Raw genomic sequence first — 26,217 nt, 5'->3', positions numbered from 1 at the left:
CCTGTCTCACTTTACCCGAGCATGGCTTTCCTGAATATTTTTAGCCATGTTTTATTACCAGCCTCGCAAGCCCCAAACCAGGGGATTATAACCATTGCACAGTTACTTACCCACATACAAGTTATTTAATTCAAACAGTCTTTGGGAACACTAGGAACAGACTTTCCTGGACATTTTTGTTGTCGCTGGCATCTGGACAGGAATCAACAGCCAAATACACTTATCCAACATTTCCCATCATGTGATGTATGTAGTAGTGCTCCTAAAATGGCCAAAGCCATAAACACTTTATCTTCAATTTGTTTAACTATTATTTTTGTCAGGCTGGACGGTTTTCTCACCACCACCTTGATTCAACCTCTTAATTCCAACATTTCGAGTTTCATCAGGTTGTATTTCTCCAAAAGAAGGGGAGTTTATCAAGCTTCAGCAAAACTATTTCAAAAATGTCACTTTCAGTGGTTGCGTTTGCCCCCTCCATGGTTACCTTTTCATTTAAAAATTGGGAAATCTGGTTGCTCAGGGCAAATCTTCCCTGCTGTTCAGCAGGGAGGTGATACCAGGGTTTGGTCTGAACTGGGCCAGGGGTAACAAATTCCAGTTGCACCATTGCAGTATTTTATTTCATTTTTGCTGTCAGGCACTGGTAGCAGCCCCGGGGTCACAGAGCTCTGCGCTCACGTCCTCCCCCAGACGGAGCGATTTCTGTTTCCATATGGAAAAGGGATGTGGCATCTGGTTTCACTCTCAGCAGCTGGCAGCTTGAAGCCTGTGTTTTGCGTGGTGTGGAGTAAAGAGAAAATAAAGTGTCGAATTGTTTGGCATTATCAAGGATTTCTGCTCCCCAGGACTTCTGCATAAAGAGATGGAAATTTTAGCTGCTGGAGCCAAGAAACACACAGAAGTATATGAATTTATTACATTTTATCTCATTCTCCTGCAAACAGCGCTGGAAATGTCAAAAGATCATCTATTGTTTCATCATTTATAAAGAATTTTTGTTTTCTTGTTGTAATTTCTTTGATGCATGGCTGTGGGGAAGGAAAAGAAATTGGAGCAGGAGATGGCAGGTTGAACGTGCAGTTTGTCTGGCTGCAGAGCTACGTGCATTTAAATTTCTCACATCCCGGTTTTTAATTTAACAAATGTAATTAAGGATGGGGTAGGTACTCGGATTATTCATTTACTCCAGATGGAAAAATTAAATTGAATGCAAATTCTATAATCAGACGTGAAGTTGAGGATGTCGGACGTGATGGGGAAGTGTCAGCACATTAATCGGACCACTTTCCCTAAACAGCACCCAAATCTAGAGCTAGGGATTATTTGAATAATTGAGGTGGCATTTGATAAGATATCTGATTGCTGATATCTCCTTAAGATGGAGCCTTAATTGTAATTCTCCATCAAGAAGGATTAATCTGCGTAACGGGGCGTGTTGGGAATAGTGCAGTGTCAGGCTGCCTCACTCGAGTTCTGGTCTGTTATCAAGGGCTGCCATTCCTGGTAAGGGTGCCAGAATGATTTGTGGCATCTCCTGGTATGTTGCATATGAGCTGGGAGACCAACGAGCCTTGTGGCTCATCCCTGGGCCCCCGGGGCAGCGTGAGTCCTAGCAGAGGGGTTTCCCAAGCGTTGAGCCAACGCTGCAGCGTCAGTACTGAGGACTGCTCTCATTTCCTTTCTTTGGGGTGCAATCAAACCCTTATTTCTTTGTGAAATAGAGACAAACGAGGAGAACATAGTTGCATCTTGATCAGAAGACCTTGTGGGACCGTGACTGTCCTCAGCACTGGCCCTCTGATGGGATGCTGCCACTGGACGGCCATTGGGAGTGGATGGACGCTGACTCCCAGCTCAGCCTTGGTGGGGGCAGCAATAGGAATTTACACTCAGCCTGGTGGCAAACACTTGGTCACAATCATAGGCAGCTCCTCTTGCATTTCCTCAACACTTATGCTGCACTTTGCAGAAATAACTATTCTGTAGAGTCCTTTTGACTGGCAGCAGTACTTGTTCCTCTTGAAAAAAGGCATAACAGGCAGTGAGATGGAGATAAACTTTGCTTCTTGAATCCCACACCCTGGCAGACAAAATAAATTATTTCAAATGGTCATTGTTTTTGCCAGAAATAATAATTATTTTTAACGAAAAACAACAACAACATGTTCTTTAATGTTGAGTATCCAGAATTGTAAAACAATCATTGCAGCCTTTCTTTCTCACCTTCTGCATCTAGCAGCAAATGAAGAAAGGGAAAGAGAGATGAAAGAGGGCAAAGAGATAAAGCTTGAAAGATGTATTTTCTTGAGAGTGTGCATATTTTGGAACAAAATGTAAATGAAATAAAAAAGAAAAAACATTAGGGAGAAAATACTCATGAGCCCTACCTGCAGATTTTGGGTTGCCCAGCAGTGGAAGAGTGCAGCTTGTATCTCTACTGTAAAGCCATTTGCAGATTTTTTTTTCCTTTTTCTTTTTTTTTTTTCCTTTTTCTTCTTTTTCTTTTCCTTACCATCCTACCCCCAGCTGTCGCTATGTACTAATATCCATTTCTGCTAAATGGGTGCATTCATCATCTCAGCAATGTGATTTTAGCCAAGTGCAAGCACTCAGACAATCTCTTAGGTCAGCGTTCACACTCCACAACCAGAAGGACATGATTTCCCCCAAAAAACTTAAATCACTTGAGATAAGTTGGGCATTATCTTCAAGGTTGCAAATTGCTTGTTTGCTCCTCCAGCTGGAGCTCTTAATTCAGAACAATTAGCATGCCATTTAAAACAGAAACAAAGCATATGGAGGTGATCCCGGGAAAAGAGCATGTTTGGGTTGGAGCACCCCAGCATTGCCTGGCATTCACTGAACCAGCTGCTTGGCTCCAGTTTGTCTTTCTTTGGACATTCCAGCTCTTCCTTCTTTCCTTGCTTCCTCTCTCCCTTCCTCCCTCCCTTCCTTCCCTACTTTCTTTCCCTACTTTCCTTGCCTCCATGCTTCCATCATTTTTGCTCATATGGTTCATACTGGAATTGCATGAGAATGTTATTACGAGAACCAAGAATTTATTTTTCATATGAAATAAAACCAGTATTTTCCCTCAAGTCTTTACAGGAATCAGCATCGCCCGACACGTATTGTGTTGCAGGAGCGTTTCTTGTTCACCCCACAAATGATCTGCACATCTTCCCAACGTACTTTTCTGCCACTAGGATTTTTTGGGAGCCCTGCAGCACGAGTGCCCCCAAACCTGTGGACGCAGGCTGTGAAGCCAAGCAGGTCGTTTTAAAGAGCTTTTCTGCAATCCCTTTCCCATTACTCCCCGTCAGAGGACGGATGGAGGCAGCATCGGCAAATCTGAATAACTAATCAGAGTCCTCATTAACCCCCTGCAGAGATGCTCAAACATTCACTTTGCTGTTTGTGAAGCAGAAAAAAAAAAAGAGAGGGGGAAGGAAAAAAAAACAACACAAAACAACCCACCCTGCATTAAAATTGATGTGTTATTAATCCCACTGTTCAGACCTCATGGGCACCAAATTTTCCTCCATCTCGCCCAAGGCTGAGCAGTGTGGGGCCGCTCCTGTGGGGCACTTTGACTTTCCATTATTTATTGGCGCGGCGTGGTGAAGCTGCTTTGTTCCCCAGATGTGCACACATGTGCCGGGGGGGGAGATTCCCATATTTCTTTACATTTCCCCCCACTCCCAAGGATGCAAATCACCTGTAGGGGCAGGGCTCTGCTCATGGATTCATCCAGTGGTTGGTGCGTGGCTTTGCTTTTGCAGAAATATGGAAATTGCGCAGGCGTATTAGCACATTTTAAATCCTTTTGCTGATGATGGCATCATAAGGGTTAGCTTGTGAGTCTGGGAAGACGGATGAATGGATGAGAACGCTGAGTTGCTCTTTGCACCTTCAGGTGTCCCCACCTTGCATCTCTGGGCCGTGTTTTGTGGCTGGTACTGAAATTGCCCAGTGGGGAAAAAACAAAACACAATCAAAGGAGTTTTTGCCATGCTCCTTACTCCAGCTTGCAGTGGGTGTTGGAGCTGCTGTTGTGCTTGGAGAGCCGTCATCGCCTCTTGGTTAAGACTGGTGCTCTTCAAAGAGCACAACTGAAATCTGAGCTTTGGTTTTGTTCTTTTATAATACTTTTCATCCCGATAGGGTTTCTCCAGTTTTCACCACAGGTCTAGAGTTTGGGGGTGGCACAGCTTGGAGTGGGATATAAAAAAGTTCATTGGAGCCAGCAGCATTATCAGGGACATCACTGTTTGCTGTTCCTGCTCAGGTCAGAGGAGCTGGCATGGAGTTTGTTAAAAACTGAAAGCCACAGTTGAACAGCACCGAGCTGCTGACGTTGGAAACACTGTGATTTGGTCATGCTGAAAACAAGTCAGCGTGCCAGGAAACATCATTTTTTGCAAAAATCCTTAATTATTATATTTTGCTAAATATTAATCAGCATTTCCTTACGCTTAATTAAGTCTTTATTAAAGGGATGCTCTAAGGAACTAGCCTTTTGCAGACTGAGTTCAGGCTGAAGTCCTGGGATGCTGGTACCTGACCTGGGTTTCCATCTTCACTGATGGACATGATATGAGTTGGGTAAATGGGGATTTAGGGTGTTTTGGGGGATTGCCGTAGATGCAGTCTGTGCCAGGACTGCATGTCATTGCCATCGACATGTCTTATTTGTGACCCTCCGGCAGCTGCTCCATGCACTGAGTGCTGTATCTGCCGTGGAGCAGCTTGGAGGTGACATCTCCATTCCCTCTCACACCTTCAGGATTTCAAAGGCCTCTGATAAACTTCAAAGGATGCCTTTTGAAGTTGCTAAAACCGTGTGCTGGCTAATGAAGATTTACCTCCCTTTGCAAGAGTGTTTGGGGAAGTGTTGCTGGTGGGATTGGCTATTTGCGCTCCACATATTGTGGCAGGGACAAACCTTGCATCTTCTGTGCAGAAGCCATGCAAGCTGTATTTTTGTCCTGTCAGTACAGGTGCGTGCAGTATCCAAGACCACAGCCCTGATCAGCTCTGAAGATGGAAATCAGCATTGCTCAGGAGCTATTTTAGCACTAGCAAAGCACTATTTATCTGCTCCTTTTCTTCCAGGTCTCACACTTTGTTCACACATGTGAAACCAGATGGCTAAAATCTCTCCCATGGGACAAAAAAGACTTTACAGGGATGACAAATTGCTGCAAAATATGAGCTTTTGGTAATGTTGTCAGGACAAATCCAAAGCAGGTCAAGTCCCAGCTTCTTGACTAGTGTTTGGCATCAACCTGTGCTTGCTCTGCCAAGGCACAAGCCCATAGGTTTTTATTCCTGATTATAAATATCCTTAATGATGTTTGCAACTGAAGAGTTTGGGACTCAAGACCCATCTGAGTGTTTTGCATATCCCAGGTTAAGTCGCTCAACCTCTCGCCATGACCTTCACTTCCCAGGAAGTCAAGAGCCTTCTTGCCCTTCTGACTCCTTCACCAAACCTTCCATTTTTTTGAGATTTTGGTTCAGTTTTTGGATGGGAGGATAAAATTTTGCACCAAGAGCAGATGCATAAATGTGTGCTCAAAACTGTAGTGTTGGAAAGTCAGACTGCATTTTCATGGAGAAATCATGGGAGTGATACTGAAACAAACACATCAGTGCTGGGGCTGTGGTGTGCAGCATGGCAGATATTTTGGGTGGATGTTGGGGATCTCAGAAGTTCTCCTCCAGCTGGTGCATATCCAGGCACATATATCCCGTGTACTTCCAAGGTCTGAGCAGCTGTAGATCAAGGTATATATATATATCTTAGACACATACGAGTGATCTGAGGAGCTCTGTACCAGGTGATATATATCATGGTAGACAGATACAGATTGAAGATCTGAGGAGCTTTCTGGAAGGGATGTTTATCAAGGGACTTACATGTTTATTGGAGATTTGAGGAGCTCTGTAAAAGTGTTATATATAGCATGGTAGATATATCAGACATGCACTGGAGATCCGGGGAGCTCTCTAGAGGTGATGCATATCGTGGTAGGTACATATATCAGATGTATATTTTAGATTTGAGGAGCTCTAGACAGGTGATATATATCAGAGATGTATGTACCAGACAAATACTGGGGATCTGAGCAGCTCTCTAGAGGTGATTTGTATCAATGTAGATATATCAGGTGTATATTGGCGATCTTAGGTGATGTTTATCACCTAAGCCACAGGTAATATCTAGAGGTGATGTAAATTGAGGGACGTTTATCAGACATATATTGGAGATCTGAGGAGCTTGCTAGAGGTGATGTGTATATCAGAGATCTGGGGAGCTTTGTCTCTTTCTGCCTGGTTTTGCCTTGAAATCATCCACTTGCTTCCACTGTCTGTTGGAGGCCTCGATGTCATCCAGTTTTCCAGGAATGACACTTTCTATGCTCTCCTTTCTTTTTAGAGAAAAAGAAAAAAAAACACAAAATGCACCCCTGGCCATGCAAGTCATTGCTCAGTCCAACTTTTTTTTTCTTTATTATCTGTGATTCAAAAGGTTTCAGACAACAGATATCTTTCTCCTGGACTTGCCTGGCTCTCTGACTTCTTTGTCTTGCCAAGGAGTTGCACCCATTTGCCAACCTTGGTCAGAAGAAATCTCAAGTTTTAAGTCATCCTTGGAAGCTTCCTTCTATGTGGGTTTTTTTTTTTTTGCCTTTTTTTTTTTTTTTTGACACAGGAACCGCTGCAGAGAGGGAGATTTGTGAAGGCATTTAGTGAGATAATTAAAGCTGAACTGAGAAATGTGGTGATTTGCAGACATGCCTAAGTGGGTTAGGCAGCTAAATCCCATTTAGGCAGGGAAATTTTGCCACTTGATCTGCTTAGATGGGCCTAGAAATCCCAATCTCAGCTTCCTTAAAGACCAGATCCTTGGGAGATGCAGCATCATCTCTAACACTTATATGGACTTTTGCATATTAGATAACCTCCTGATCCACTCCCCTGTTTTTGGGTTAATGGCTCTTTCCTGGTTCATGCTTTCTGAGCTGGAGTGTAGAGGCACATTTACACCCAAGCAAAGATTATAATTAACTACAGGAGTGGTGACAGCCAGTGCAAAACAGGGGCATGGCCAACAGCAGTGGCAGCTTCACAGCTTTTTCCCTATTTTCTTCTTTTCAGACCCAAACTGTACCACTAACCCACTGTGAGATCCTGTGCTGGGGAACCGTCATCATCGAGGAGCAGAAAGGGACAGGACGAGATACAACAGTGGATTTCCCTTTGTGGATATACTGGCAACGAGCACGTCTTCATTTTCCAGACACATCTCGGTTCGACCTCTAAAACTCTGATTTATTTTTCCCATTCCTTGGAGATGTCCAGAGCTGCTTGTCACATCCCTGGGGGTCTGACTTATCAGCTACTAGTCCGGCTTTCATCCCCAAGGGGCTATTCTCACCTCTGTTTTCCTTGATTCCTCCTATTTTTTGCCCTATCCTGCAAAAAAATTGCCCTAAGAACAGCCTTGCCCTCGAGGGGCGGCCCGTGGTGGCTTCACTGATGATGCAAAGGGATCTAGCACAAAAAGCGTAATCCTTTATGTAATATTTCATCTTTCAGTTTCATTGTTTTCTTTCAGTATTCGACATTTCACCATTTCCTTTCCCAGACTGTGACCCATACTCAGAAGTTTTGCTCTTGTGGCTGTGGAACGTCGCGTACAGCGCAGTGGCTCCTCGAGCACCCACAGACGGTAAGGAGGCCTCGTTTTATTCTAATTGGGCAACGATGTATGAACTGAGAGGGATGTGGTGAGCTGTGACCTCATCAGGGCTTTGAGGGATTTCTGCTCTTTTCTGGTACCTTGCAGTTCTATTGCCCCTTCGCTAAATTCAGTGAGCATTAGAGAAGAATTGCTGACTTTCCTATTCTTATTGTTATTTTTCTTAGAAGTCAGGCTGTGTGGGGATCTTGCTTTGAAGCTCAAGTGTTGGGAACACGTTGTTAAGAGCCGTAAGCCATGACTGGCCTAGAGGAAAGCACAGATTTTTTCATAAAAATACTCCAAATATGGGCTGTTATCACTGCGAAATATTGGCAGCTCAGTAGGATATGGAGAAATGGTCACCAGTTAAAAATAACTTAAATGCAGAGCTTAAAATAAGATGTGCATGAAACCAAGGGTCTCGCAGTTCTTCAGTCAACCCCAATCGCTAAAATTAGGGCTTGACAGAGTGACAAATGTGTTTGCTCTGTGCCAACACTGGAGGCACCCAGAGGGTGACAAAATAAATCCCTGTTGGCTGCAACTTTCCTCCTAAAGGAGCGAAGAAAAATCTTTGGCTGTTGAACAGAATATTTAGCTTGAAAACTGAGATGATGCCTTCAGTTTGGGCAGGTGTCCTGGAAAGGAGCCTTATCTCCTCCTAAATCGGCAGAGATGAGGGTTAGAACATCTCAAGGTAAAGCCCAAAAGCTGTTCAGTTCTTTCTGCTCTTCCAGCCCAAAGTGAAGCTTCACTTGGGCAGCTGCGTGGCAAAGCACAGTGCAAGACCTTTTGCATCTTTTCTTTGAGTTTTGCCTGCTCTGAAAGCCCTTTTAATAAACGGCAGTCAATAATGACAGGATTATTTTCTCCAGGCTGCCCTTTCAGCCTCAATTCTCACCAGTGACCTTCCATCAGCCAAATAAAACGGGATTAAGTATGTGATGAAGTGGCTGAATTTCTCATTATTCCAGATCTCTGGTTTGGCCCCATTTCTACTAAAGGTGTGGATTGGGTTGACCTCGGAATCTTTTCTCAGGTAAAGCGTAGAAGTATCAGAGTGTCCAGAGGAGAGCTACGAGATGGGAAGGGTCTGGAGAGCCATCTCTCACCAGGAGTTCTGCGTTGTAGTAAAAAACCCAGCTCCATTTCCATGGTGGTGGTTGAGACCAGGAGAAACCTTAGAGCTACAGGAGAGGGATGCGAAGCAGAAGTGCAGCGAGTTGGGAGCTCTGATTTATTTGCCATATGGAAAAGAGGAAAGCAGCCGGCTCCAAAGGGATTCCTTTCACTCTCCCGAAGGGAAAATTTGCAAGCATGTTAGCAGGAGTTAGTAAGAAACGAGGCAGATTTAAGTGAGGAAAGGGTTTTATAGGTGTTCCGTGGCACTGCTTTGCTTTTGGTGATTCCCATGGGCAGGGAAATCTTCTTTGCCTTGGTTCCTGTGCATATCTTGCCATCCACCTTTCTGAGATTGGGGTAGGTCTGCTGTTTTAATCCGGTCTCTGCCACCTGACCAAAAAGTCGTGTTTCTGCTGGTGTTTACCTGTTACAATCACTCACACAGGCATTGGGAGATTTGCATGAAACTGATGCAAATAGTCAACGTGTGTTACCTGCTCCTGCACAGTTTGTGGCCAGATCTTTGCTGGGATCTTTGGAGCATCGAGGTTGTGGGTGGCTTTTTTCCAGCAGTGCCAGTCTGATCCTCTGGCTGAAAAGTGATGGACTGTGGGATGGAATAACGTAGCCGATGGTTAAATTTTTGCTGAGGAAGATTACCTCTGTCCTCCGAGAAGTTCCGTGTCAAGGTCTGAACCTTGTTGGGACTAAGGGGTGAAACCTTCCTATTTTGGGACTGGAATGTGATTGGAATTCGGTGTTTGGGTGCTGGAAATGTGATTGCACAGCAATTCCTATGTTATGGGATTAGCAGGTTGCAATCGAAAATGAAGTGTGCAAGGCAAGTTTTGAAAGCATCGGGATAGATTTTGATCATAAATTATTCACAGTTAATTGCTTGCAGTGAAGGACTGTTAGAAAATTAATCCGCTCCCCATTTTTGCTAATGCTCTCAAAGCACTCAGAACCTTTTCCTGGACAACTTGTGTCCGACAAGGGGAAGTCTGCACATTTTTAGGATCCTCAGCTTTACTTCAAAGGTTTTCCTTTTGCCCTCCAAAAGAAATTCACAATTTGCTCTTTTGGGAACTTTTGCTGGGCCGGGGGCTGCATTGCCCAAAATTCAAGTATTTTCATGTTACTTTGAAGAAACCTCTTTGATGTTTCCCTGTGCCAGTTTTTTTGGAAGGTGCTTTAACGATCTCCCTCTATAAAAGTAACACTCTAAAACGTGTGTAGGTATCTCAGCTCTCCACTTAAAAAAAGAACAAAGTTGTTTAATGCTGCCGTTCAAGGTACATTAACCTTGTCTACTAAAGCTCTGACTGGCTCTTGCAGGTTTTATTCTTGTGTTTATGTTGCAGAGATATCCCTGGAGCATTTTAGTCGGCAGCGGGGATGGGTATCTTCGGAGAGAAGAGAAATATTTAGCGGTAATTGTTGTTCTCATCAGAAATGCACCACAGCAGCTCCCCCTCCCGCACCTACTCCTTCCCATGCAGCTGGAGCTGGGGGGATTTGCAAATATCTTAATGCTGTTTCCCTTCAACAAGGGGGAGATTACCCATCCCGTGGGAAAGCGAGCTGGTTTTTGGGACATGCCATCCAGTGCAGCGTGTCCCTTTCCCATTCTGGTGCTTATGTGTCGGTCAGGAGCTTTTTTAGCAGAAGAAAAGGAGTTTGCTCTGGCCCTGGAGTTTATCCTGCAGAAATACCAAATCCCAAGCTGCGTTACACCGTGGCAGCAGCAGAAGCCCAGCCTTGCTTCGTCCTTTTTTTCACTGGGAAATAACTCAGTGATGAGACACCAGGAAGTTTTCAAAGTGGTGTCTTGGCTGTTGGGGGTGCAAAAATCCTCCTGGAATTGAGCAGAGGAAATTTGGCTACCAAATGTTGCTAAAAAATAGAAATATTTGTTGTCCCAGTGGTATTTCTAGCGTATATCTACATACAAGACAACATGCAAGCCCATTTGGTAGAGAGAAGAATCATGAAAACCAACTGAGAATGGGTAACACCTTGAAAAATGGGACTCTTCCCCATTTTTGATCATTTAATAGCATCAGACATGACATTAGAGGGTTACTTTCATAGCTTGTGAAAACCTAACGTTCGTCTGCAGCTGGAAACTTGTGCTCTCAGGGAAATGGGCAAATTTTGCTAAAAACACAGACGGTCGGCAGGGACACGGCGGGCAGAAACGCTGCATGCGGGACCGAGGGACTCGCTCCTGATTCACTTTACAGGCAAGCAGAGGGATGCTGTCACCCGCAGAGGGTGAACCTGTCCTGGCTAGCGTTTCAGAGCAAGATATATTGTCCTCTGGAGGTGCATCCCCCTTCCCGTCAGCCGTATTTCTTCATTTTAACTTATATATATGCGTGTAATGAATGCGTATATCATAAACATCAGCGTGCAGATGCTCTCTGTGAAGACAGCGGCACCAGCCTCTGGCAGCCCGTTGTGAGCAGAGCGTGACTAACACCGTCCTCGTGAGCGCCCGCCAGAGAAAACACCCTTCAGAAGGGTGATCTTCCACTACTGCTCCGAAATACCTCCTGTGGCCGGAACCGCACTCCCAACCGTCTCAAATGATTTTGCAACTTCAGGAGGAAAATGGGAAATGCATGAAAACCTGGCTCTGTGGTTTCCACATGGAATTCTCAGTTATCTACCACACACTGCAGGGAGAAGCTGTTGAATTAGCTGGAAAAAATGATCCCCGTTTTCCACTGATTTGGAAGCAACAGCTGCATCTTGCAAAGCTAACATTAATGATATCCGCAGAAAGCGGTAATGTGGAGTCCAAGGCTGTGATTTTTTTCACATTCAGGGCTACTTCTAATGCAGTTTCACAGCAGTGTTGCTAATCACGCAGGTCAGAGATTATTTCCTCTTCGCCTCCAGGATGGCGATGACTGCCGGTGATACTTGGATTTTTTAAACATTTTGAAGCATCGATGACCACCCTGAAAAGATGACTTCTCAACTCATTCTAATTACATTAATTTGAAAGAGGAGATAATAGATGGCTGGCGAAAAGCAGCCTATAAATCTTTCGGGGCTGCGACTCTTTTAGGTAGGCACAAGCTCTCTGGGAAATACGTTTCCAACTTAATGGCAATGTTAGAGTGAAATGAAATAATCTTTATTTCATAAGGAAATTTAGGATACTTTGATCTCATGTTGCTGCCAAAACCCCCTCCGGAAATGAAAAGAGCATTTATCAGTTTTATTGCTCAAAAATTCTCTGCTGCATGTGATGCCCTGGGAGCGGGCTGACTCCTCCTGCCCTCGTTGGCTCCCAGCTCCAAAAATTCACCATTTGCCCAAGGTGGGATCATTGATTTGAGCTGGTCTGCAAGGGGCCGGTGCTCTGCACACCCTCCTCTTTCTCCTTTCGACTTCTGGATGCCTATAGCCAAGAGTGCACTTGTTTAAAAACATTCAAGGGGGAAAATAATTACAAAAAAATAAGAATTAGTGCCTCAAATAGCAGCTTTTGGACCTTCCCTGCTCTTGGAAGAAGCACGGCGCTGACACTAAATCTCTGGGGCTGCAGGAGAGTGCTGACAGCTCTGCACCGTACCCGAGATCCATGGCTCCAGGCTCCCGTATTTACGGTGCCGGAGCGCGTTTGTTTCCCTGAGATAAATACACCGCTATCGGCAACAGCTGTCTCTCATTTTTATCCCTTTTTATATTTGGCCATGAGTCCTGTTCTCCAAACAAATCAACACCTGTGAAGTCTCAAAGAACTGCTTGATTTAGCGAGCAGGTTAGGCGATACTGAGCAATTAAATCGGGCTCTGGACTGCCACCTTCTGGGAATACATTCGGCAAAGAAGCCTGCACCCTGCAATACCCTGCTGCTTGCTAACAGTAGGCTTACTCCTGGCACGGACCGTAGATGCCAAGTGGGGGTTTTGCCCCAAAATAGCCCTCTGCGGGGTCTTTTTCCTATTTTTTTAGCCTCCCACCGAGTTTCTGGACTGTCAGGATGCTGAGCTCTTTGCTTTTTCCAGCTGCAGCTGTTTCTGGTGAGATTTCCCCCGTGAGCTTCAGTGTTGCCCCTCAAGGATGGGGCTGCTCGTGTGCCCGCAGGGCAGGTTTTAACATCTGACCCCACAGATTTTCAGCTGCCAGTTCACTCAGGAGCAGATAATTTTATTAGAGGAAAAGAAGATAAAAGCATCATTTCAGGAGTTGGACTTGATGATCCTCATGGGTCCTTTCCAACTCAGGAGATTCTGTGGTTTTATGATTTTAATCCCATAAATGCTGTCTTTGAGAGGTCTGTGTCATGCACTGACCCCACTCTACATTCTCAGTGCACTGCATTTTGGATGTGTTCTCTTAATAAGCTATTCAAGGGGCATGCAAAGTGTGTGAGAAGTAACCCTATGTTATTACGTGTGTAAATAAATATCTATTACTATTTTTCACACTTACTCAAAACAATACGAGCGATTGATGCTCGTCCCATGCAGACAGCACTCAGCTTTTTGCACCAGCACAGTGCCCTCATGCCTGTGGTGCCTGGTGGTCCCTGCAAGGCCTGAAATCTTATGGAGAAGAACAGAATATTGCAAATCTTCCCCCAGGCGACTGTGGGGACTGGTCTGAAGGCCCCAAGCCCACCTCAGCATCCCTGTTCCTCTGGCGCAGGTGAGGATGTCTCCTCCCGCGGGTCACAGGAGTAAGCAGAGCCCTGGGTGCACCAGGGTTCATATGGGGAAAATGATAACAAGCTCCACCCATGGCAGCCCATGTCCCCAGCAGCGCTGCTCTCCTCTGTGGTCCTCATCACTTTTCCCTGGATGCATTTCCCATCCAAGTCACAAATCTCAGATAACTGTCAAATTAAGGGTCAACAAATCAGTTTGGGTTTACCACAGGGAGAGTGCTGTGTGCTCATGTGAGGGATGTCACCTCTCCTTTCCATTCCTTCTCTCCTTTTTTTTTTGTTTTCCCTTTTGGGGAAGAAAAGCTCTTTTTCAGGGTGTTTTTCCACAAAATCCATCAGCCTTTCCTCTGCCCGCAGGTTCTCAATGTGACTCCCGCCCAGGATGCACCATGTCTCCCCGGCGCCGGCTCTGACGATGATGGCCACCCAGACGGTGCCCCCTCCTCCCTACCAAGACCCCCCACAGGTGAGTGTCCCCCAGCACTCTCCCGGACCCCCAGCTCAGCACATCTCCTCATGCATTATTTACTCTGCGTTGCTCAGCACAAACTCTTTGTTTTGGAGACTGCCAAAAGTTGAAGCTCCTCTTGATGCAGCCAAGGGCTTGGGGGACAACCTCCTTGTGTTTGGTTGCTTTGTTTTTTTTCTGCTCATTTTTTATTCATGTTAGGGTTGCAGGGTTTTCCTGGCAAACCGGCAGTGCTGTGTTGGGGTACAATGGACGCTCCGCTCCGGCCTCCCGCTGCAGCGTGGATTCTGCAGTGAGGTGGCTTTGGAGGCAATTTGAATGGCGTTTTGATGGATTTTATGGCATTTTTGGCAAGCTGTCTCAGGGAAAAAGAGACTTCATCTGCAATGTTGCTCCAAGGAGTCAAATAACCTCCTTTCCAAGCGTCATTACAGAGTTAGTTATTATAAGAAAAGAAATTCGGTCCAAGAGAAACTCAGCCAGAGCACCCCAATGTGCTGGATGTGGGGATCTGAGCATTAGCAAGGTTGGATTTTGGGGATGGCCCAGCTCCTCGCAGCTATTCCAAGCTTTTGGGGGGCAAATCTGTATTTCTGGTTTGGTCTGCAGAGACTGAATGTGGATGATCCAGATGAAGCACTGAACTGGTGCCGTGTTTAAGGCAGCTTTCATAGGGCTTATATAGGAAAATGTGAATTTTTTCCCCATTTTGTGTTTTCTTCAAAGCTCAACCCTGCTGCTTTCTCTACCATTTGCATCCCTGTGTGGCTGCAAAAGCACAAAATACCCCCCAGGAAGAAAAAATAGAGACCATTCCCTGCAAGGAAAATAAATAGATTTCTGCCTAGCTGTGACTTCTGCGCTCCCCCAAAGCCACCCGGGCCTCCTTTCTGCTTGTCTCCTTCGGTGGGAAAAGGTCACTTTTGCAAATGATGCCTCGGTGGGGCTTTTATGGCTCCTCCAACTTCTGTGTCATCATTTGCTCGCTCCGCTGCTCCGCTCAGGGCTTTTTTTTTTTCCCCACTTTTCCTTTTTTTCTTAGTGCCTCCCTGTCGAAACGCCGCGCCTTTCTCGCTTACGCAGCAGGGAGCTGGGACGCCGATTTAGTCCTAATGGGCAATTTAAGGGACTTTTAAAATAGCCCAGCTTTTCCATGGCATCCTACAGAGACATACCCTCTACCTTTCCCTGTCCCTTCTGCGCCCTCATTTTCATTTAGAACATTGCATTTTGGGATCTTTGGGGCCATTGCCACCCAAACCCTTTCTTTTTTTTTCCTTTTGAAGGGAATGCTCGTGTGTTTTTCCTTCATTTTAGGGGGAATGCTGCAGCAAAAAGCACTTTGTTTTGTGGGTATTTTTTTTTTCTGAATGCTGTGGCTGCTGTGAGCCTTTCACCTGAAAATGGAAGGATTTGGTATTTCTAGCTTTTAGAAAAGCAAATTGCATGTTTATTCCTCTCCCCAAAGACAGGGCAGAGATGGGGAGGTCAGTGTTAAGTATGTAAACAAGTTGAACCATCAATTATAAGAGCTACAACTGACATTGCAAAGCTCCTCATCATCAAGGGGACCGTCCTGGGGAGAAAAATGGTAAAAAAAGGGGCTTGGGGGGAGCTTTGCATTAATATCGTTACTGCACAGGCCATGCAAGCAATCAACCTCACTGTCAGAAATGTGCAAAAATGAAGCAGAAGTGGTGGGAAAAGCTGCCTTACGAAGGAAAAAACGCTGTAATAATCTCCTGGTTCTGCTACCAGCACGTAACAGTGTAATTGAGACCAAGCGTGATCATGCTCGCTGAGCAACTCTACCTGTTGGAAATTAGGAGTCTGCATGGAAATACATGTGTTTTCCATAATAAATAAAAAGAAAGAAAACAGCAGAAAGTCATCTGCCATTTTGCTGTCAAAGCTGGACAAATATAGTTAGCAGAGTAGAGGTTGTTTTAAAAATACAGTCTCGTTTTCAGCAGAGGAGCTGATGAAAGTAAGCCTGCCCCCCAACCCATTTTTAAAATGGTGTTGCATTTGTCATGGACAAATCCAGAAACTCTGCAGCTGTTGCAGGTCAAAAATTGAGTGGAGATGCCAATTTTTCGATAGGATCAGTGAGTCCCTCTCCTGGTGTCCTCGGCATATTTTTGGGCTTGGAACCTGCGTAAATGGCACATAGATTTCATGCAAAGGCACTAAGAAGTGTCCCTGTGGATAGGATCAGAGGTGCAAGTGCAGCAGGCTGCCCTGCCCTGAGCACCTTCACTGGGGTTGCTCTCTGGAGTTGACCTATTTGGCTGTAGTTCTCAGAAATGTGGAGCAAAAGGGATTCTTGCAAGTGCCAGGCATGCTGCCACTGGCTCTGGCAAAGCATTTTCATCCGAAAGAACCAAAAAGAGGATTATAATGCCAACAGAAGTACAGCCGGGAGGTGATGCGGTGCCGCAAAAATCTCTTCAGCTCTCTGCACAGAATTCAGCCCTGCCATCACCCTGCAGTTACCATCATACAAATGCACGGCAATTTTTTGCATTTTTTTCCTCTCTTATGCACGTATTTTTGGCTGTTTTCCTCCCTACCCCACACCCCTGTCTGTCTGCAAGCACTTGCATTGGAGCAACCTTTCCTATTTTTTTCTGAATTGGCACCGCCGCGCTGTTCATCAGAGGTTGCATTAGGTGCGGGGATTATTTTCTTTAGTCCAAGGTGAGGTAATGGCTTCGAAACAGCCACAGAGGAGGCTTTTCTGTGAGTAATAGCCCAATTAGTTGCAGACTCAGCTGCACGCAGCCAACTTGGCAGGATTTGGGGGCTCTGTCTGCTGATGAGGACACGAAACGGGCTGTGATGTCCCGGTAAGTGAGTGCTCTAGTGAAAAAAGGGGAAAAGGGAAAAAAAAGCCATTTACCCCCAAAAATGTAAAGTAATTCTCAGCGGAGCAAGCAGGGAGAGGAAAGGGGAAAATGAGGAAGGAAGTGGAGGTATTTGACGGTGTGGCTGGAATGCTATGCACAATCAGTGCTTTCAATTTGGATTTGGATAAAAATTGGAAAAAAATAGAGAGAAACCCCAGCTGATGGGTGAAGCCCAAACTGTCCCACAAACCCATTTATTTAGCCCTCTGGGAGTGAAAAGGGGGAAAAATGAAGTGATCCAGCCAGCTTCTGCACTGGGAGTGTTAGAAATTAAACGGTGCCAGGTGAATTTCCAGGAGCCAAACTTTGGAGTTATGAACAATAACCGAGATTAAAAAGTGCCATGGCAGCAGGGAAAGGTCAGGCAGGAGATATTAAAGTCAAACATTTTAAAAGCAGCGGGTGCTTGGCACTGGACTACGCAGCTTTTAATCGAGGCGAGAAATCTGCTGCTCTGCACCGAGAGCCTGAGTGCAGAGGTGAGTTGTGCTGGACACAACTGTGGGCATCTGCACGTATACACACGCCTCTTTATGTACACACAGAAAGTATTTAGCCAGAGACAGAGGCTTCTTTTTGCTACCCAGCTTTGGGGAGGATGGAAGATTTATGGAAGAAAACAGGCAGATGCTAATTTGTACAGAATTTCAGAGCAAGAGCAGGTGAAACATCTACTCAGGGAGTTCATTTTGCTCTGGGATTTTGAGTTGCAAACCACAGGAGTTGGGGTGCTGATGCTTTTGGCCCCAAAGAGATTATGCTTCTCCCCCTGCTGGTATTCTTTTAACTAAATCTAGTCATTTATGTCAGACCTGACCACAGCCTGGCAATGAATCACAGAAACGCGGAAGTGTAGGGGTTGGAAATAATGCAGATTTCCCTAATGCAATCATTAATTTTAATGATAATCGTTAATTTTAATTTTAGTTAATATGGAAATCACCCCTAAACATTCAAGCGAGGACACACATGCTTATGCCTGGACATTTTGGGGTGCTTTGGGGTAATGCTGGGAGGACGTGCAGCAATTTGCACAAGTGCTGGCGGAGCTTGGTCTCACTTTTTAAATGCATGTTTCACTGAATTAATTTCAAGTTTTTGAAAAGCAAGGCATTCGTTAGCACCGTCAATTATTGCATACATTTATTACGTAATTTTGCTGGTGGGCTTTGTGTTCCATCGCAGCGGCCATTTGGGCAGCGTTGGCCATTGGGACAGATGATTTGGACACACACACACAAAAAGTTGCGTTTCTAGCTGGCTGCTCGCATTGCTGTAGATGACTCATCCCTGGGCTCGGCACACAGAGGGCTGGCAGAAGCTGGTGTGATTTTGGGAGAAAGCAGAGCGCCCGTGTGTCTAGACAGCCCTACCTGCTCGCTTTGAACAATGAAAGCACGAGACGAGCACCGCAGATTTTATCGGGGACTGCTGAGCGCTTAGCGAAGAGCACCTGCATTTCCCCCTCGCATTACCCCTTTTTCTCTCTTGTTTCCCCTTCCCCCCAGATGACGGCCACAGCACAGCAGCCCAGCAAGGCGCAGCCCGTGCACCTCACCACCGCGCCGGCACCCACCGCGCCCGTGCCCCCCGCAGCCGGCGACCCGCAGGCGCAGCTGGAGGCCGACAAGCGAGCTGTCTACAGGTGATGCAGCTAATGTCCGTGGGCAGTAATTAATCCATGTATCGCTCCGTGCGGCAGTTCGTTCCTGCATTCATTTTTCTCATGCGTTAGGAGTACATTGATTTGGTAATGCACTGATTAACGCATTGATGAATGCAGCAACGCGCTGATACATTAATTATGGTAATGCATTGTTAACCCGCTAATATTCAAATGCATTCATTAATGCCCAGGAATGGGTGGGTTAGTAATTAGCTCCTTTTTAACAATAATAATGCATGGTGGTGGAGCTCCTTTGGCGACCTAGCACCATGGCCAGCAGCACCAGACCCCTCCAGAAATACCCACTTCCACAGAATCCAAATTCGTCTTTTTTCTTTTTGCAAAACTGTGATTTGAGGCAGAAAAAGCACTCAGGAGGAGCAAAAACAGACACGAACCTGAAATGTGCAGTTTGTGCATCCATATGGTGCGCACGCGGCAATGGCCAGACCCCTCCTGTCTCCTTTTTTGTCTTTGTGGGTACAATAATACATCATATTATAATGTATAAAATGTTGTAATAAGTAATATTATAATTATGCAAATAATATAATTATATAAGTAGCATGTAATTATATAAGTGATATGTAATTAATGACGATACCATAATGTATACAGTGGGATATAGCAGTAATGTTGGGGGTTGGAACCAGATGATCTTTGAGATCCCTTCCAACCCAAGCCATTCTATGATTCTATTATATGATGCTGTAATATAATCGGGATTAAGGCTTAATGTTAAGGAATAACTCCAGCTAACAGCCATGGCTGTGGTTTGGGGATGCCATCGGCCCTGTGAAGGCTTTTGGGTGCTCCTGAGCCAAAAGCTGAAGAACAGAAGTGAAGAAATTAAACTATGTCAACTCCAGATATTCACAGGTTTTGAGTCCAAAAGGCCCAGAAAGGGATCACTGAAGAATAGAACAACCTTTTTCTTTTGCAGCTCTGCAGTGAATTTCTATGGGGTTGAAGGAAGGATTTTTGCACTGCTCATGGGTGTGGTTTTGTTGCAAAACCAAACAATGTTTTGGAGATTTAGCAGCCTTAATTTGAAGGTCAGAAATGCCACCAATGTCCTTTTGGGGGTATTTCCCATGTGGGATAGTGGTGACAAAATTTCAGGTGGCATCTGGGCTGGTCCTATGTGTAGCATCATCCATTCAAATCCAGGTGCTTAATTTTGGGTACCAGCTACAACTAGCCCCCAGATATGTTTCTATGTAAAAAAATGCGTGGAAATAACCTTTTTTTTTTCGCTGCATATATGGCCTACAGGGTTTCAGTCCCGTGCAAAATCTGAATTTACAGCATTTCATGTAGGATAAAGATATGTCATTAGATATCAAATGGAGTTTTAGCAGCTGGCTGCGTGCCACCCTGTGCTGCATCCTCCACCGTAAGCAATGGATTTTTGTTAATTTTCAGTAATTATGCAAAGGCAGAAGACATTGGCTCTGTGCACTGGTCGATCAACCTGAAGGGAAATTGCCAGGAAAAGGCAATGAGAAAGATAAAAGGCGATGGACGAGTGACCACAAAGTCACCACTGGATTTTATGCTCTGGTGGGAGTTCTATCTCCCATAAAAAAAAAATAGGAAAAAAAAAAGGAAAAGCAATCCACTCCCTCTTTGCTATGCAACCGAGCATCATTCTAGGGACTGGCCCAGCAGCATCACTTCAGATTTTGGGCCATCGTGTACTCAAAGCCACTCCTGTGCTCTCTGTGCTCTGTGTTTCCAAGTGGGAAAAGTCTGTGCTTCTTTGCCAACCTGCTTTTGGAGAAGAAAAATGCATTTTGTGGCTGGGAAAAAAGCAGGAGTGAGTGTTGTGCCGTGCTACCCTCCCCGTGCCCGCGCTGCCAGCCTGCAGCAGCACCCTGCTGAATGTGCGAAATGAGGCCATTAGAGGGATTCATTTCTCTTTATTAGCCCGTGTCAAATCCTTTTTATTAGCGGCTGCCAACGACCTCTCTCCTGCAGGAAAATGTCAGGTTCAGCCCTTTATTTGCTCGGTGCCACCGCCACACGAGCTTCTCCTGTTTATTTGGAGCGGTGGCAGATGGGGTGGAAAGGCTGACCCGAGCACGCTCCAGATTCAGAGGATTGCCCCCAAAACACAGATTTTGCCAAAGCAGATTTTTCCACCCCAAAACTCTTCTCGGTGCCGTGGGGGTGATTCTCTGCCTTTGTGACATCTGTGATGGGGGAATTCCACCTGACCTCGTGCATCCCAGGTGCCCATCCTATATTTCACATCGAGGGTGGCATCCAGATCCCCCATGCCAGAGCCCCGTGGTGCCCGTCACATTCTGCTGCATTTAGTAGCCATGGAAAGGCTGGAAATGGAGAAAGCTGCGTATTTTTTTCATGCAGAAGGAAAATAAACCAACAAACAATTGCAACAATTCAGCACCCAGCTCATGGCAGAAAACCAGATTTCGCAGCTCCTGAACACCGTGCTTGAAAGGGTCTTTGGTGCTTTTCCTTAGCTTAGGAGTTTTGCATGTCCACCTTTATTTATTTTGTTTTATTTAATCATGATATTTTGTTTAAATTATTTTTTATTTTTTAAGATTTTATAATATATTATTTTTATTGTTTTATTATTATTTTATTTATTTTATTTTCCTTCCAAATAAAAGCAGCTTCCACTGCCTCCCCATCCCACAAGCAATTCCTGAAGGTCAGTTATGAGCACAGCGGAGCGCAGTGATGTCGGTGATGGCTTTAATCCCTGTTGGCACCAGCAACCCTTCAAAGCAAAGAGGCTACAAAATCCATCTCCCCCCTAAAATAACCCCAGCCTCTGGGGTAATTTTGCTCCCTAGTACCAGGTCGGTTCGTGCCTTTTCTTCCTAGCTGGTTTTCAAAATGGCATCTGCGGCGAGCCGTGGGTTCATAAGGCCAATAATTCATGCTGCTGCTTGGAATTTGCTGTTCATATCCCTCGACTAAGCCCCGGCGGGGCGGCTGAAATTATGGAATGATTCCCCCCAGCCCCCACAGCCTGCTCCAGCCCTGGCGAATCTTGCATTAAACTGGGATCAGGCCAGATTAGACCATAATATGCTGCAGTATTAGTGGCTGCAAATGAAGACTTAGCCCAGGGGTTTAACCCCTTCTCCTGACTCTGGCTTGGAAGAGACCCACAGGAAGCCTGGAGTGAGCCATAATCATTCCTCCTTTGGGCTAAAATTGCTTTTTTTTCCCCAAAATGTTGTATACCTGTATATAAGAGAGCTCGTCTGAAGGGGGTGCAGCAAATCCTGCTATATTGAGATAACCGGGGTGCCACTGCTGTGGGGTGGGCAAAGCAATCCCACAGCAGCATTTTGCATTTCTCTCCTCGAAGTTCAATAGCTTTACGTTTTTTACATTCTATATTTTTAACAGTTTTATATTTTTAAAGTTGCAGAGCCGGAGAGGCTCTCTGTGCTAACTCATGATCTTTGTGTCCTTCTTTTCCATGTGCTTTGGTCTAACACGTATATTTGCAACTTATATTGTGTTGATTTAGAGTCACTATTAAAAGGAATCCCAATTGAAATCCCAGGGGTGGATTCACAAAAAGAAAGGCAAGGAAATCTTGTATTAAAAAGGAAGAGATGTTTGGTCCACCTTCTACCTCACTGTGAACACAGATGTGCTCAAAAAAGTCACAAAGAGCCGCAGGAATGCAGTAGCAACCATAAAGCAAAAGCAAGTTGGGTCCTTGGTATAAAGGGATGTCACAGGCATGTAGAAATGCATGCCTGCCCCCATCCATCATCCACAGCTGACCGACATTTTTGGGAGCCTCTTGGCTTGAATCCCAGTGCAGATGTCGATTCCAGTGCCAAGGCAACCTCCTTGAAGCCAAACATTTTTGTCCACTGCAAAACCATTCTGAAACAGTCAGCTGTGGTGCAATGCTGGGAAGCGCCATGATGTTGAGAGACACCGCTTCTGGAGGAGAATTGGCGCATTTAGCAATTTTAAACCTTTGTTTTTGCTGGTCTAGGGGGAGCACATCCAACACTGGCTTGGGCATGAAGTTTTCTTCACCAGGCTGTAGCAAGCTGGGAGGGAATGGATAGATGGTTTAGGATAAAAACAGATGAGGGAACTGAAGCAGCTGGATTTATAGGGTGGTCTACTCTGTTGTTCACAGGCACCCACTGTTTCCACTGCTTACGCTGCTTTTTGAGAAGTGTGAGCAGGCAACCCAGGGCTCCGAGTGCATCACCTCAGCCAGCTTCGACGTTGACATTGAGAACTTTGTCCACCAGCAGGAGCAGGAGCACAAACCTTTCTTCAGTGATGACCCTGAGCTGGACAACCTGGTAGTGTGCTGGCGCTTGGTGTAGGGGTGCTGGGGTCTGGGATAGGGGATGAGGAATGTGTTATGGGGATCTGCCAACTTGGACAAGGTCTTGGGGCTGCGTTTATGACGTTGGGCACCTTAACAATGTTCTCCATGGACCCTGCAAGGTTTTTTTCTCCGGGACTTTCTATGAGATCCTCTCCAGCAAGAACAAACTCCAGCCCAAGTTTTGCCTGATTTTCTCAACACATTTCTGGGAAACAGCCAAGCTTGACAACCAGTTTGTGACCCAGAATTTGTAATCTCTGCTTTTTGGTATAATGTGCAATCCCATCCACCTTCTGCCTGGCCTCGTCTTGACTCATTTGTGATGGACAGCTCTTGTCCAACAAACACGGCAAAGTGAGGGCTTTTTTTCCAGAAAAGGACATGCATATCAATGGTTTGAGCCACTTTGGGCTCTTTATGGTGCCTTCTCCACTGTAAATTTCCTACCATAGCCATTGCCTGCAGAGATTCTGCTTGGGATGGAGCTTTTCTCTTGCAGAGACCTCAGGGAATATCCCCAATCCCATTATTATTTCCAGGAAGCCTCCACACATGATCTCCATGAGAGGTATGTGGGTGACCATGGATCACCCTGTCCTGGTGCACACACTTACTGCTCCACAAGGAGATTTTAAGGTTGAAAGAGGAAATTTCACATGCCTGAGATGATGCAAAGACCAAAAGTCCTTCCCCAGAGAATGATGTGGCCCCTGGGATTCGCTGCAGAGGGGTTTCCATCCCAGAAAAGAAGGAAAATCAGGCAATTTGCAGGCAGTGAGTTTGGCTGACAACCTGGCGGAAGGAGAAAAAAGTCAAGCAACGCTCATCCAAGTGCAGAAACAAGCACTTTCTTAAAAAGCAAAAAATAATTACAGGATTAAAATGCTGCATCTTTTGTACTTCATTTCAGCTCTTGGAGGAGAGTTTAGTGAGATCTTCAGTTCAAGGCTGGCATGAAAGTCTGCGGAAAGCCACCCAAAAATTTACAGGATGTGCAAAACTGTTTGCAGATTACTAAACCCATTTTGCAATTCTTGTAAACGAGAAACAAAACTGCTCTGGGACAAATGACCAAAAAAGCAGTGTTTGGGATTGTTTCAGTGCAGATTTAAGGGCTGAACATGCATCAAATGTTTCCCATCCAGAATCTATTCTGCATTCCTCTTTTTTTTTTTTTTGGCATTTTTTTAACACCATTGATTCCCTGGAAATCAGCAATGGCAAAGTGGGGATGAAAAGGCCAGCGGCATTAGCTATCATTAGAATAAGAGTCATGTATTCCTCGCTGCCGAGATGCACGTAATTAGAAATTAGAAAAAGGTCAGATCTCACCATTATCAACTCAATCAGCTGCCGAGTGCCACACAGTCAATTAATTCAGCATCTGTATTTTTTACAACCCCGCGCACGTACGCCGACGGACTGTAACTCTTTATCCGGACAGATATACGGCGCAGCGGAGCAGGGACATAAAATGAGACCCTAAGCAAATGAGCTGAGATAATTGAGAGATTTATTTTTTATACATATATGTGTCAGGTCCTCTTGCCTTTGCCCTTGAATATTGACTTTCATGGCCGTGAGCCCCTGGAGGATGCAGAGAGCTGGGGCGCGACGCCTCCACCTTGCGCTTCACCCGTGCCAAGCACAGAGGAAGGAAAATATGCAGAAAAAAGCATAAAAGAGGGAAGTTTTCCATCCACGCCCCATTGTTCCTGCTATCTGCTGACCGAAAATTTGCTTTCTCTATTGTGGACCCTCCACCTGAGTTGGCCTTGGATTTTTCGGGATGTTTCCCAACCTCGACATCTTACAGTTTGTAAAGATGACCACTAAAATTTGCAAGTTAAAAACACCCTTTGAAATGCAAAGACTCTTTGTTACATAAAACTGGATTTATTGCCCCGGAGTGAATAGCTGAAATTTTATATATTATGCAAGATTTCAAACAGCGGCTGTAAAACTTAAGGTTTCAGCTCGGCAAGAGGAATGTTTCATGTGTAAATTTTTTAACATTTATGGGGTACGTTTTAATGAGGCCCAGGCTTTGCACCAGCAACAGCTTACGGCAGTGCTGCAGCCCCATAATCTTGTTAGAGAAAGTGGCCTCTGGAGAATAACCAAACATGTTGCTACATCAGGGCTTTGCCTCAGAATTTTCTGGGAGAAATTCCCATGAAGGCAACAGTAATTTTTGTGTATTTCACCTCTTGGGATTGCAGAGATAGCACGGGTGCGGAGGGAGAAGAAAAGTAGTGGTGCAGAGGGATGGGCTCTGGGGTGGATTTGGGGTGAGAATATTGATTCTGGGGGCTTTCTGTTGTTTTTTTTGTTTGTTTGTTGAGAATGGTAATGCTTTTTACACTGCTTTTGATGTGTCCAGATGGTGAAGGCAATCCAGGTGCTGCGCATCCACCTTCTGGAGCTGGAGAAGGTCAACGAATTGTGCAAGGACTTTTGCAACCGCTACATCACCTGCCTCAAAACCAAGATGCACAGTGACAACCTACTCAGGAACGACCTGGGGGGCCCCTACTCCCCCAACCCCTCCTCCATCAGCCTCCACCCTCAGGTAACACCTTAACATTGCCTGCAGTCACCATCCTTGCACCTTGGCCAGCGTGCAAGGCACACAAGGTTGAGGGATGGCTCTGCAAGTCCTGTGATCTCTAGGAAATTCAATGAAATCCATCCCAAATTGAGGAAAACAGTCGTTAAAAAGAAAAGTATTTTGCTCATATGCAGCAAAATGGTGAGGATTTTATTTTTCTTAAATAGTTGCAAGTGTTTAATGAAAAAATACTGATTGTCCCTGTAGCAGAAATGCTGAGTCATGGCCTGAAGCAATGATTGAGCACCTGGTGGGAAGGCAGGGCCAACCCAGGGGAGCTCAGGTGCATGCAATGCCTGTGAGTGACTGGAAGGGCTGGAGCCAGGATCCACCCCTTCCCAGACCTCATTTAAGGGTTGGCAGGGGTGAGGTGAGGCTATTTTGCTGGAGATCTCTGCGGACTTGTGCCCCCACCCCACCCCCCCCCCCACCCCCCGCAAGGTAAGCAGATGTTTTCTTTTGTTTCTCTGCCTGTGGCTGTTGCATCTGAGTAAGGCTTCACTTGCTGCAGCCTGATACCTTGCAGCTTTGCTGTCACTGCTGCACTTTCCGTTGCGTTACAGTCCACAATTGTCATCTTCATTTCAAGGTGGGTCAACAGATTTCAAGTCTCCAATGACCGTTTTTGGCTTCTCTGCTCTAGCACATT

At 45.4% G+C, this 26,217-nt stretch overlaps 1 protein-coding gene across 4 annotated transcripts in view; it reads left to right on the top strand.

Moving 5' to 3' along the window:
- Positions 1-26,217, top strand: part of PKNOX2 (PBX/knotted 1 homeobox 2) — a 66,378-nt gene that overhangs the window by 29,203 nt on the left and 10,958 nt on the right. For 2 of the 4 annotated variants that reach the window (XM_021376016.1, XM_021376014.1), the window contains exons 2-8: positions 7,168-7,319; positions 7,658-7,741; positions 10,240-10,308; positions 13,920-14,028; positions 18,449-18,585; positions 22,757-22,928; positions 25,341-25,529. In XM_021376016.1, the coding sequence (XP_021231691.1) occupies positions 13,945-14,028; positions 18,449-18,585; positions 22,757-22,928; positions 25,341-25,529 (582 nt within the window). In that variant the 5' untranslated portion in view covers positions 7,168-7,319; positions 7,658-7,741; positions 10,240-10,308; positions 13,920-13,944. Of the gene's footprint in view, positions 1-7,167; positions 7,320-7,657; positions 7,742-10,239; positions 10,309-13,919; positions 14,029-18,448; positions 18,586-21,311; positions 21,441-22,756; positions 22,929-25,340; positions 25,530-26,217 lie in introns of those variants that run through there. The other 2 variants (XM_021376015.1, XM_021376017.1) reach the window with 2 other exon arrangements.

Source organism: Numida meleagris, chromosome 23 (genome assembly GCF_002078875.1).
Source record: "Numida meleagris isolate 19003 breed g44 Domestic line chromosome 23, NumMel1.0, whole genome shotgun sequence".
In the NCBI taxonomy this organism is placed as follows: Eukaryota; Metazoa; Chordata; class Aves; order Galliformes; family Numididae; genus Numida; species Numida meleagris.
The sequence above is the reverse complement of the archived record's forward strand: the minus strand, read 5'-3'. Positions and strand labels throughout refer to the sequence as shown.